The sequence below is a fragment of the Penaeus japonicus genome, unplaced genomic scaffold, assembly GCF_977035675.1.
Source record: "Penaeus japonicus unplaced genomic scaffold, GWHDUDI00000001_assembly GWHDUDI00000005, whole genome shotgun sequence".
Lineage (NCBI taxonomy): Eukaryota > Metazoa > Arthropoda > Malacostraca > Decapoda > Penaeidae > Penaeus > Penaeus japonicus.
The window spans coordinates 36,056,091-36,068,590 of NW_028234407.1; the positions used below are offsets into that span (position 1 = coordinate 36,056,091).

At 37.9% G+C, this 12,500-nt stretch overlaps 1 protein-coding gene across 6 annotated transcripts in view; it reads right to left on the reverse strand.

The window, feature by feature from the left end:
* The window catches only part of LOC122253940 (ATP-binding cassette sub-family C member 4), a 75,831-nt gene that overhangs the window by 8,838 nt on the left and 54,493 nt on the right, over positions 1-12,500 (reverse strand). For 4 of the 6 annotated variants that reach the window (XM_086537349.1, XM_086537345.1, XM_086537346.1 and 1 more), the window contains exons 10-20: positions 12,260-12,331; positions 11,621-11,755; positions 11,303-11,477; positions 10,139-10,250; positions 9,836-10,019; positions 8,732-8,915; positions 8,264-8,439; positions 6,700-6,753; positions 4,057-4,265; positions 3,696-3,844; positions 3,370-3,516 (exon numbers count right to left, since the gene is read on the reverse strand). In XM_086537349.1, the coding sequence (XP_086393475.1) occupies positions 3,370-3,516; positions 3,696-3,844; positions 4,057-4,265; positions 6,700-6,753; positions 8,264-8,439; positions 8,732-8,915; positions 9,836-10,019; positions 10,139-10,250; positions 11,303-11,477; positions 11,621-11,755; positions 12,260-12,331 (1,597 nt within the window). Of the gene's footprint in view, positions 1-2,916; positions 2,997-3,369; positions 3,517-3,695; positions 3,845-4,056; positions 4,266-6,699; positions 6,754-8,263; positions 8,440-8,731; positions 8,916-9,835; positions 10,020-10,138; positions 10,251-11,302; positions 11,478-11,620; positions 11,756-12,259; positions 12,332-12,500 lie in introns of all 6 variants that reach the window. The other 2 variants (XM_086537347.1, XM_086537348.1) reach the window with 2 other exon arrangements.

Below are 12,500 nucleotides of genomic sequence, written 5' to 3' on the forward strand. Positions count from 1 at the left end.
CTGAATGTGCAACACATACTCTAGATGCAATAAGTGTAAAATATCAAATAGAATCAATCAATGTACACAATTTCTTGCAGACTCAAAATTTCTTTTTCAATTAACCATGGCTGATGTTGATGTTCAAGTTGGTGTATCATGAGACCAACAAATCACACCTAAAGCATGTCTTTTTTAATATACATACTTATTAATACTCTGTATTAAGCTCTGATACGACAATATGTGCTTCATTGCATATAAAGACTGTATTATGTCAGAGCTGGTCACTCTCATGTTGATAATTTCCTACTTCTAATGACTTTGCACGTGTCCTCTATTGGCCAAAGAATAGACCCGACTCAAGTGGAACCTCATTCTTCGGAATTTTCAGTGGGTTGTAAGTAAGTGGCAAGGTTTCAGTTCATTTTGTGAAATTAATCAATGACTATGTGGTACTGTAACTAATAATTGATCTTTATGTTTCTCTCCCATTTTGTACACATTGGTTACTGTTTTTCAAGATATCAACTGTCTAGATTTGCTGAAAGTTATCTTTCTTCTTATAAAACGGGACAGTATTCTGAATCGAAAATCTTCAGATAATTTTGTAATAAAAAAAGAAAGAATACAACTGATCCCTATTTCACGTTATAAATAGGTAAAGCCTAAAACAGAAATAGTTAGCCATTTTCTAGGTCACATAAACCCACATATAAAAGTCTATCACCGTACAAGATTATCAAATTTTGAATCATCAGATGCAAAAAGGAAGAAGTGGCAACCAGCTATTAAGAGACGTCTACTTCAAAATTTACATTTGAATGACAACAAAGACACTTTTATGAAATCAAAACTATAATCTGCAAAGTTGATAGCAATGTCGAAGTAAGAGTGAGTGTGAGTGTGAGCGCATGTGTGTGTGTGTGTGTGTGCTTATATATATATGTGTATGTTTATGTGTGTGTGTTTATCTGTGTGTTTATGTGTGTGTGTTTATATGTGTGTGTGTGTTTATGTATGTGTGTGTGTGTGTGTGTGTGTGTGTGTGTGTGTGTGTTTGTGTATGTGTATATGTGTAAGTGTGTGTGTGTGTGTGTGTGTGTTTGTGTATGAGTATATGTGTAAGTGTGTGTGTGTGTGTGTGTGTGTGTGTGTGTGTGTGTGTGTGTGTGTGTGTGTGTGTGTGTGTGTGTGTGTGTGTGTGTGTGTGTGTGTGTGTGTGTGTGTGTGTGTATGTGTATGTAGGTGTGTATGTAGGTGAGTATGTGTGTATGTGTATGTGTGCATGTATGCATGTGTGTATATGTGTGCATGTGTATATGTGTGCATGTGTATATGTGTGCATGTGTATATGTGTGCATGTGTATATATGTGTATGTGTATATGTATGTGTGTATGTGTATATATGTGTATATGTATGTGTATGTGTGTGTATGTGTATGTGTATGTGTATGTGTATGTATATGTGTGTACATGTGTATATGTGTGTGTGTACATGTGTGTATATGTGTGTGTGTTTGTGTGAGTATGTGTGTGTAAGTTCAGGTGTATGTGTTTTGTGTGTATGTGTTTTGTGTGTATGTGTTTTGTGTATATGTGTATTGTGTGTGTGTGTTTATGTGTGTTTATGTATGTGCATGCTTATGTATGTATTTGTTTATGTATTTGTGTGTTTCTGTGTGTGCTTATTTGTGTGTGTTTATATGTGTGCGTTGATGCATGTGCATTTGTGTGTGTGTGTGTTTGTGTGTGTGTTTATATGTGTGCGTTGATACATGTGCATTTGTGTGTGTGTGCGTTTATGTGCGTGTGTGTGTTTATGTGCATGTGTGTGTTTAGATGTGTGTGTTTATGTGCGTATGTGTATTTGTGTGTTTATGTGCATGTCTTTATGTGCATGTGTGTGTTTATGTAGGTGTGTGTCTACATGTGTGTGGTTATGTGTGTGTTTGTGTTTATGTGTGTGTGTGCATTTGTGTGTGTGTGTGTTTATGTGTGTTTATGTGTGTGTGTTTGTTTGTGTGTGTGTGTATGTGTGTGTGTGTTTGTGTGTGTTTATGTGTGTGTGTTGTTTGTATGTTTGTGTGTTGTGTGTATGTGTGTGTATGTGTGTGTGTTGTGTGTATGTGTGTGTGTGTATGCGTATGTGTGTGTGTTGTGTGTATGTGTGTGTGTGTGTGTGTGTGTGTGTGTGTGTGTTGTGTGTGTGTGTGTTTGTGTGTGTGTGTGTGTGTGTTGTGTGTTGTGTGTGTTTGTGTGTGTGTTGTGTGTGTGTGTGTTTGTGTGTGTGTGTTTGTGTGTGTTTGTGTGTGTGTGTGTGTTTGGGGGGTTGGTGTGTGTGTGTGTGTGTGTTGTGTGTGTGTGTGTGTGTGTGTGTGTGTGTGTGTGTGTGTGTGTGTGTGTGTTGTGTGTGTTGGTGTTGTCTGTGTGTGTGTGTGTGTGTGTGTGTGTGTGTGTGTGTGTGTATGTATGTGTGTGTGTATGTGTGTTTGTATGTGTGTGTTTGTATGTGTGTGTGTGTTTGTATGTGTGTTTGTGTGTGTTTGTGTGTGTTTGTGTGTGTGTGTTTGTGCATGTGTGTGCTTGTGCATGTGTGTGTTTGTGCATGTGTATTTTATGTGTGTTTATGTTTGTGAGTATGTTTGGGCTTTGGAGTGTGCAAGTCTTGGTCATGGGCATGGGTGAGACATGGGTATGTGTGTATGATTCCTTCATATAAGCAATCATTCTTTGCCGACAACTGTTAATATATTCTTAAACAAATCCAATGTTTGCTGTCATTCACCAATGTGGAAAATAATGGCAGACAAATGATTACCAGTAAACTAAACAGTTGAAAATGTGTAGCCTCATCACGGGGAAGCAACTTTTCAAATCAAACAAAAAACCAACCAGGCAAAACCATGCAAAGCTTTGATTGTCCAATTTTCTTACTTCAAGAAAATCCCACATAGTTCCTGGTAGAAAGTCATCAATTTGGCCAAGATCCTTTGTGAAGCGATTTAGAATCTGACCTTCACATTGCAAGAACAGAGGGACAGGGGGGAAAGAATGCATAAATTGTTCTTACAATTGGACTAGATATACAGTCAGATAGCAAAGTATTATGTGAAAACTATTCTGGAAAAAGAGTCATCTTTTGGACATAAATAAAAACGCTGAGGAAAAGATAATCACTTTCAATAAATAATCTGTTAAAATTCCCTAATCAAGTACAATTGCAAATATGGACCATAAAATCACATCTAAGTGCTATTAACAAATGAAAATTTAGAGGTATCAGCAGTCAGGACTTTGCTATCTATACATATTACAGTGATGATGACAACTTTTAGCACGAAACACAAAATGGACACATTGTAAAAAATAGAAGCAGAGCAAACTCACCTACTGGGTGTGTGTCAAAAAATTTTATTGGGACTCGAATTACTGACTGAAACATTCTATTGTGCAGAGTTCTTGATGAAGTCATACACATCACGAAGAACATCACAGTGCGACCCAGTGAGAGCACAAACAATGCAGCAGTCAGACCTTTGGTAAAAAGGAAACCAATGTGAAGATGTAGTCAAAAATTAGTCTTATCATATTTTTGTATGTTTTTCAAAGTAGAAAAATGAACAGATGTATCTTCTTTCATGGAGGTAATCAAAATAAATCATGAAAGAAAAAGAAACCCATAATAAGGAATATGGAAAAAAATCATGACTCACCAGTGTACACATAAACATTGGTGATCGTGTCAAGGTAGCCCTCTGGAACTGGTGCGTCTTGATAAGATATAGTTGACCCATTAGCTGCTAATGCCATACTTTCATTTGACTCTAGAAGTAATCTTGCACGAATCTGTTCACCATTGGCCCTTAAATATGAAAAGAAATAAAACTCTTGTGAATTTTTTGAACATGAACTTCTTTTCCCCCTTCTATTGTGATGTTAATAGTCCCTGCATAACCTGCTTCATCATTACATGAATAAATGAAAAATGTATGGGTAAAAAAGAGAAAGGATGTAAACAAAGTTTCACACTATTACAAAGCTGAACAAAAAAAACAGGATACAGAGATCACTCACCAGTAAGAAAGCCAGTAGTCTGTTCCAGAGAAGAGGACTTGCGTGATGACATTGGCCAAGAAGAGCACAATCAGCAGGAACCAGCCCCCTCCAGCCAGGAAGTACTGAAGATATATGCTAGCTTTGACTGATCCAACTGACCTCACCTCGGCACCAACCTGGCCTTCTTCAGCCCCGTCCTTGTCTCCACCGTCATCCGTGTCTTTAAGCTTGTACAAAGAAGGAAAAAGGAAAGAGATGTTAAGGTGAATATGATAAAGTAAGAAAGAATAAGTTACTCTCAAATCCTCTATACATTATCTTATTTTATCTTATTCTTATTATATGATTGGAAATATACCAGTGCACAACCTTCTTTATAAATTTAAAAGATATAATGAAAACAAGGAACAGTGATCACATATCAAACATCAAAGCATTTTCATAGACCAAACATACAGTGATATCATGCCAACAAGAATAGTATGTGTGGAGAAAATTTATTACATATACAGCTATGTATACTTTTGTTATCTGAAAGACCTTTTTTATTGAATTTATCAAACATAAAATTTTGTAGGGAATTGCCACATATCTTACATATAAATATCTGTTTAACCTTAAGGTCCCCCCAACCAATAAAAACAAATATATACATGACGCTAGGTAACCAAAGCATCGGGTAAAAAATTTGTTTCTAGAGAAACTACATAACAACAAAAAAGGGGTTTCAATGAAGATCTGCACAGATGCAAAATTATCAAAATTAGAATTGAAAATACATAAACTAAATCAGAATATCAAATCAAAGGAAGAAAAATACATTTCAACAAGAAAAGTTCAGACCAAAACTTCAGAAGGCCATTCATTTTTAAAACTATTGACATAAATTTATTTCTTTGTCTCTAATTTCTTGAACTAAATCTATATTTTTTTCAAATAGATTTGGAACTTGGAATGACTTATAACTGGGTAAAATTAGCTCTTATCATTCAGATACACAGGCACAATAAAAGGCATACTGAAGCATCTTTCCAGCAGTAAAGCAAATGAAAAGGACAAAAATAGTCGTAAAACAAAGCATAGCTCAATCTACTTCCAAAATCATGACGGTCAAGAATCAACAAGCAACACATGAATAATAATCATACACATAAATAAAATCTTTTAAAGGCGATGGCCGATCCCCTTTTTGTTTTGCCATTATATATTCGTTGGTACCATTTAACAAATCTCCTCATTAATTCTTTAGTGACTTTTACTATTTCTCAAAAAGTAATGGATCCAACCTGATCAGTAGTATTGATGGAAATCAACCATGAGGTGCACAAAGTCAAAGAACCAATTGTGAATTCCAGAAAAATGCAGACAGCCTTGGTGATGTCACAACAGGCAATCAATTGGTCATTACATTATGTCTAGTATGTCTGTTGGGGTGGATTCCTATTAGTTTAAGCTAGAAAATTCAGATGATAGACCAGTGGAGACAAAAGTTTATGCTAATACAGGAAGAGAAAAAATGAATGAAATAGAGAGAGAGAGATAGAGAGAGAGAGAGAGAGAGAGAGAGAGAGAGAGAGAGAGAGAGAGAGAGAGAGAGAGAGAGAGAGAGAGAGAGAGAGAGAGAGAGAGAGAGAGAGAGAGAGAGAGAGAGAGAGAGACAGAGAAGAGAGACAGGAAGAGAAGAGAGAGAGAGAGAGACAGAGAGAGAGAGAGACAGAGAGAGAGAGAGGAGAGAGAGAGAGAGAGAGAGAGAGAGAGAGACAGAGAGGAGAGAGAGAGACAGAGAGAGAGAGAGAGAGAGAGAGAGAGAGAGAGGAGAGAGAGAGAGAGAGAGAGAGAGAGGAGAGAGAGAGGAGGAGAGAGAAGAGAGAGAGAGAGAAAGAGAGAGAGAGAGAGAGAGAGAGTGGGCGAGAAGAGAGAGAGAGAGAGAGAGAGAGAGAGAGAGAGAGAGAGAGAGAGAGAGAGAGAAGAGAGAGAGAGCAGACAGAGAGAGAGAGAGAGAGAGAGAGAGAGAGAGAGAGAGACAGAGAGAGAGAGAGAGAGAGAGAGAGAGAGAGAGAGAGAGAGAGAGAGAGAGAAGAAGAGAGAGAGAGAGAGAGAGAGAGAGAGAGGAGAGAGAGAGAGAGAGAGAGAGAGAGAGAGAGAGAGAGAGAGAGAGAGAGAGAGAGAGGAAGAGAGAGAGAGAGAGAGAGGAGAAGTAAGAGAGAGAGAGGAGGAGAGAGAGAGAAAGGAGAAGAGAGAGAGAGAGAGAGAGAGAGAGAGAGGAGAGAGAGAGAGAGAGAGAGAGAGAGAGAGAGAGAGAGAGAGAGAGAGAGAGAGAGAGAGAGAGAGAGAGAGAGAGAGAGAGAGAGAGAGAGAGAAAACAACTGTTGTGAAAGGTTGCTTAATCTATGAGCACACCTACAAGGATAGAGTGCCTCTAATGGCATCAATAAGGCTTTTCCTAAAATTTTAAATTGTCATGGCAGATAAGGTCAGAACTACTAATCAGATTACAATTAATGAGAAAACTCCTCATATGATACCAAAGAATAAATTTTGGCAAGAAAATGAGACCTGTTTCCTGGTCATTACTTTTAAAACAAAACAAAAAAAGAGCAAAAGTGCACAAAATGTAAAGCTACAACACACTGAATAAAATAAATTCTAAAAATTATCCACCAGTGGTTCTGATTTCTCCTCTTGAATGTTCCTCAGTCTTCTCTCTGCTTTCCGCTGCATTAATAATATTTGATTGGGATAAACATTTTGTTAGTAAACATGCTTGTTAGGAAAAAAAAAAAATCAGATTAGTCACTCCAAAATTCATTAGATAATCTTTCTATATTATGTTGTCTAAAAAAACAGGGTTAATTTCTTCTATTCATATCATAAGTATTCATTAATGTGGGTTCACCATTTTGTTCATTAATACATTTTATTCATATTTAGTTCTTTTCTTACCTTTAAGATAATCATTTTTTGGGAAAAGTAGATATATGTACAGATGTTTTTGATGATGATATATGTATCCATGTTTTTTCATGTTTAAGTGTGTTGTTTCCTTTTTTTTATTTAGAATGTACTTAATTCAAAAGGTCTGTGCAGGGATACATTAACCATTCCCGACGGGGGATGTCTGCATGGAATGCCAATCCGCGTCGTATCGATTATGCTTTGCCAAATCAATTGAATCCGCTGCTAATGGGTTAAGTGTGTTGTTTCCTTTTTTTTATTTAGAATGTACTTAATTCAAAAGCTACATTAAGGGATTACATTAACCCATTCACGCCATGGCTATTACGGCTCTAAATAGTTGGAATGCCAGGGTTTTCAAACGCATAAGCCTAACGCCTCAGGATTCTCGGGCACACTAGCCGCAAGCCTGGGCTGTCCTCTTGTTCACTCAGAGCACCAGCCTTGACCAAATATCTTATCGCCGGCATCTGACCCAAAAAACACAAATTGTGTCAGCATGTCAGCTGACGCGAATGGGTTAAGGAAGACTTTTTTTAACCAGTTAACCCAATAGTAACTGGAAATAATCTGAGTTCACTAGCCAATGCACCTGTTTTATTTCATATCAAGCCTATCCAATTGAGAACAAAATTAGAGACACTAGGACAATGTTTCTTTATTTGCTTTTTTTCTTGTCTTTGATTCTGGAGCAGATTATTGTTTCCCAGTTAAAGCATTAAAAACAAGTTTAGCTATTGCTTGAGAATTAGAGCCATCAGGGTACATTGTGCACAGAACAGAGATCTGCCTCTGATCCAATTTCTGGTTCATCCTTGCCATGTATAGATGCTGTCATCAATGTATTTTCAAAATTGTGGGTGTGGGTGTGGGTATAGGTGCGGGTGTGGGTGTGGGTGTAGGCATAGGTGCGGGTGTGGGCATGGGTGGGTGTGGATGGGTGGGTATGTAAATGTGTAAGAGTGTAATTGTGTATGTGCATGTCCTTGTGCATGTGCTTGTGAATGCAGACTTCAGACTGTAAATTATTGATTATTGATTTTAAAATAGATAAGTAAGAAGCATGAATGGTTTCCCTTGAGGGAGTTACATAAATATGATATAAAGAGCCCAGTCATATCAATTTGATGATCAAAATGGTGAACTCATCATTATTATAAAAAGACAGTCTCAGTCACACTTTTTCTCTAATACATAATCTCTTTCAATTCTCCATATCTCCCTCTCATTCTTGAATACTCTATTTTGTAATTGCATTGTAATTCCTCACCTTCTTTGCAGTTTTAGTGGGTGTGTCATTAACATCTTCATCAAGCGACAAGTTTGACCCTGCCAAATGAGCTCCAGAAATGGTGAGAATGTTGTCAGCCTCGACAGAATCATGCACCGAGGCAATAGAGTCATTCCGAACACGCCCTCTTCTAGTGAGAGATAATGAAGATCCTACTGCAATGAAAATAGGAATGTGTCAGTCACTGTCATAACAAATTGGAAAGATTGAAAGAAAATTTCCTAACTAAATACTGCAAATTGATCATCATTTACACTTCTGGACATGATCCAGGAACAGAAAAGATTCTCCACAATTTCTTGATACTTTGAGCAAATATGCCTCTGAAAGTTTCTCCAAGATAGTAATACTATATGAATAACAAGAAAAAAATTATTCAAACTATTTTTACATAGTGAGCAAAAAAAAAAACAAGATCTAAATCACACAAAAAATCTGAATATTTACATTTCTCAGCTTCCTGCATAAACTTTCCAGTGGGGATGAATCCATTCTTCTTGACACTTTTTGTGCTGGGTTGCCTTGAAGGAGAAGTTGTTTTCTCTTCCTCATGACCTTCTGCTAGCAATGACGCAAAGTCTATTCCACTGTTTACCAACTGGTGATAGTTTCCAATGGCTTCAGGATGACCCTTGAAGAAAAAATCCCATGTTAATGTTAGCAAATATTTATGTAATACAATTTGTTTTATTTTTTCATTTTCTTTCTTTCCTTCTCCTTGTACTAAGAACTTTGTCATCATCTTACCTATCATTGCACTTAACCCATTAACAACGGCGATAGGTTTGCTTACCCAGGCTCCAGGATGGGTATTATTTCAGAGCAAGGCAGCTTCACACAACATACTTTGACTTTTCCACCTCCCTTTTAGTCACTCATTGTAAAGCTAGAGCCATTTTTATGTTTCATTTTTTTTGTGTTTTACTGTATTTAGAGACTTATATCTGTCCTATCACATGCTCTATCAATTCTGCAGTTGACTAAAAATGTAGTTCAGGGTACATATCAGCTCATTTTTTCTTTATACTCGGTGTGACAGAAGTATTGCTATTTTAAGGGAGGACAAAAAGCAACTTTACTTTTTCGAATTTGTGCACTGCTATGAAAGAATACAAAACATATACCATCCACAATGAAGATAATATGAAGAGGTAGGTTGTGCTTATGACTATGAGTGCCACAGTACAAGGCATCCCTACTGGTACAGGGGCACACTGTAGACATTTGGAATGGATTGAGTCACCTTCCTCCTCTCATTTTGCCAGAGCATCCTTCATCTACGGTACTTTAGAGCAAGAGGTCAACAACTTGCTATGTGCCATTGCTCTATAAAGATAGTGCTTGCTAAAGACCGTACATGGGTGCCATTCACGGCTCTTTCTCCTGCTGGTGCTAGAAGAAAGTGGTGCCATCTAGGTTTTGGATGTTAGACAAAACCCATTTTGCTTAATATTACAAGCCAGAGCTCCAGCATCATGTATGACAAAAAAACAAGTCACCCGGCATTAATGGGTTAGGTATTAACCAATCAGGAAACAACGGACTAATTACCTCTCGGAGAACCAGGATTTCATTTGCTTCTTTAAGGTATTGAAGTTGGTGAGTCACCAAGATCCGAACTTTATGCTTTAGATGGCCCATTATACACTGGTCAAACAGGTGACGTCCCACATGAGTATCAACAGCACTAAGTGGGTCATCCAGTAGGTAGATATCTGCATCATAATAAACTGCCCTGTTGATGAAAGAGTTACACTTGAGAGTGATATATCAGATTTGCTTCAGAGGCAATGAAGAGTTTTAATATACAGTGCAAAAAGGACATATGCATATGGGGATGATTATTTGACTAACCTGGCAAGATTGACTCTGGCTTTCTGACCGCCACTGAGAGAAACACCACGCTCACCAACCATTGTCATGTCCTTCATTGGTAGCAGTTCCAAATCTCGCTCAAGTGCACACACTGAAACAGGAGAAAATCATACAAAACACGATTCTTAACACTTTTTTGGCATCAATTTCCACTATTTCAAAACCACCTCTCAAGTTCCTACAAACTTTATGCAATCATGAATTTCTGTGTTTTAACCCATTGCAGACAGGGGATAGATTTGCTTGCCCAGTCTCCAGGATGGGTTTTATTTCAAAGCAAGGCAGCTTCATGCAACAAACCTTGACTTTTCCCACTCTCTTTTATTCATTCATTATAAAGCTATAGACATTTGTGTGTTTTAATTTTTGTTTGTTTTGCTGTATTTAGAGACTTATATCTGTCATATCATAGGCTCTATCAATGCTGCAGTCAACTAAAATTGTAGTTTCCCATATCAGCTCATTATTTTCTATATGCTTAGAGTGATTTTATTTCTTCATATTTATGTACTGTCATGAACGAATACAAAACATATAACCATCCACAATGAAGATAGCATGAAGAGGTAGGGAAGAGGAAGGAAACTTGTGCTTATGACTGTGAGTGCCACAGCAAAAGTGATCCCTACTGGCACAGGGGCACATTGATTTGGTCACCTTCCTCTTGCTATGTGCCATCATTCTATTGCTAGAGACTGTGGATGGGTGACATTCAAAGCTCTCTCTCCTGCTGGTACTATAGGAAAGTGGTGCCATCAAGGTTTTGGATGTTAGGTGTAACTCATTTTGCTTAATATTATGGCAAAATTAAGAGTAATTATGCTGCAATTATCGTATCCCTCACTCATTACTCTTAGCACAATATGATAACACAGTGATCCAAAATCTCTCTCCTGCTGGTGCTGGAAGAAAGTGGTGCCATTTAGGTTTTCAATGTTAGGTGAAACCCATTTTGCTTATTATTACAGTAATTAGTGTAATTATGACTGCAACTGTCATCATCATTCACTCATTACTCTTAGCACGATAGAATAACAGTGATCCAAAATCCCCAGAGCTCCTGCGTCATGTATGTCATGACATCCGTCCACAATGGTTAATGAGAATAATCTGTCAACAAAGAGATACCTCCTCTAATCTTACCTTTAATAACTTCATTGTACTTCTTTTCTTCATAAGGTTGTCCAAAGAGAATATTCTGCTTCACAGTCCCTGAAAATACCCATGGCTCTTGAGATGCATATGCCACCTTGCCACGGACAGATATTGAACCAGACTTTGCTGGTAATTCTCCAAGAACTGCGTGTAGAAGTGATCCCTAAAAAGAAGAAAATTAAAATAATAATGGTAATAAAAAGGAATATGGTCATAATATCAGTGATATTAATAGTAGTTATAGCAATAATACCATCATTAAAAGAGAGCCATAACAATGCTCCATGATATTCATTAATATCATACCTTTCCAGAACCAACAGGACCTATGACAGCCAGCAGTTCTCCAGCCTTTACAGAGCATGTGATATTGTTCAAGGTGTTCTCTTCTGTTACATCACTCCACTTAGCTGTCACTCCCTTTATTGTTATTCCACAATCCTGTGTACAAACAAAAAATTAAAGTTGAAATAATATTAAACAGGAGGAGGAGGAGGAGGAGGAGGAGGAGGAGGAGGAGGAGGAGGAGGAGGAGGAGGAGGAGGAGGAGGAGGAGGGAGAGGAGGAGGAGGAGATGGAGGAGGGAGATGAGGGGGAGGAGGAGGAGGAGGAGGAGGAGGAGGAGGAGGAGGAGGAGAGGAGGAGGAGGAGGAGGAGGAGGAGGAGGAGGAGGAGAAGGAGAAGGAGAAGGAGAAGGAGAAGGAGAAGGAGGAGAAGGAGAAGGAGAAGAAGGAGAAGGAGAAGAAGGAGAAGGAGAAGGAGGAGAAGGAGAAGGAGGAGAAGGAGAAGGAGGAGAAGGAGAAGGGGAAGGAGAAGAAGGAAGAGGAGAAGGAGAAGGAGGAGGAAGAGAAGGAGAAGACAAAAAGAAAAAGTAAATAAGACAAAGAAAGTAGAGTAGAAAGTAGAAGAAATTTTGAAAAAAACAAAAGAAAATTGTCATTTTACCTTCAATTTTGGCCTTAGATTGGATTTCTGAACGTTACTTGTTTCTTCTCTCTCTTCCATTTCCAGGAATTCCTTAAAAAAGAAAAAAATATATTACTTTACAGAACAGTAAAAAAAAGGCAATTATTTATTTGCTCATCATATTACTTAAACCCTTACTTAAAAAATCATGCCCTCTTTTCTAAGATAGGCCACATCTTAACCCACTCATGACAGGGGCATGTTACAATGCCGGGGCTCT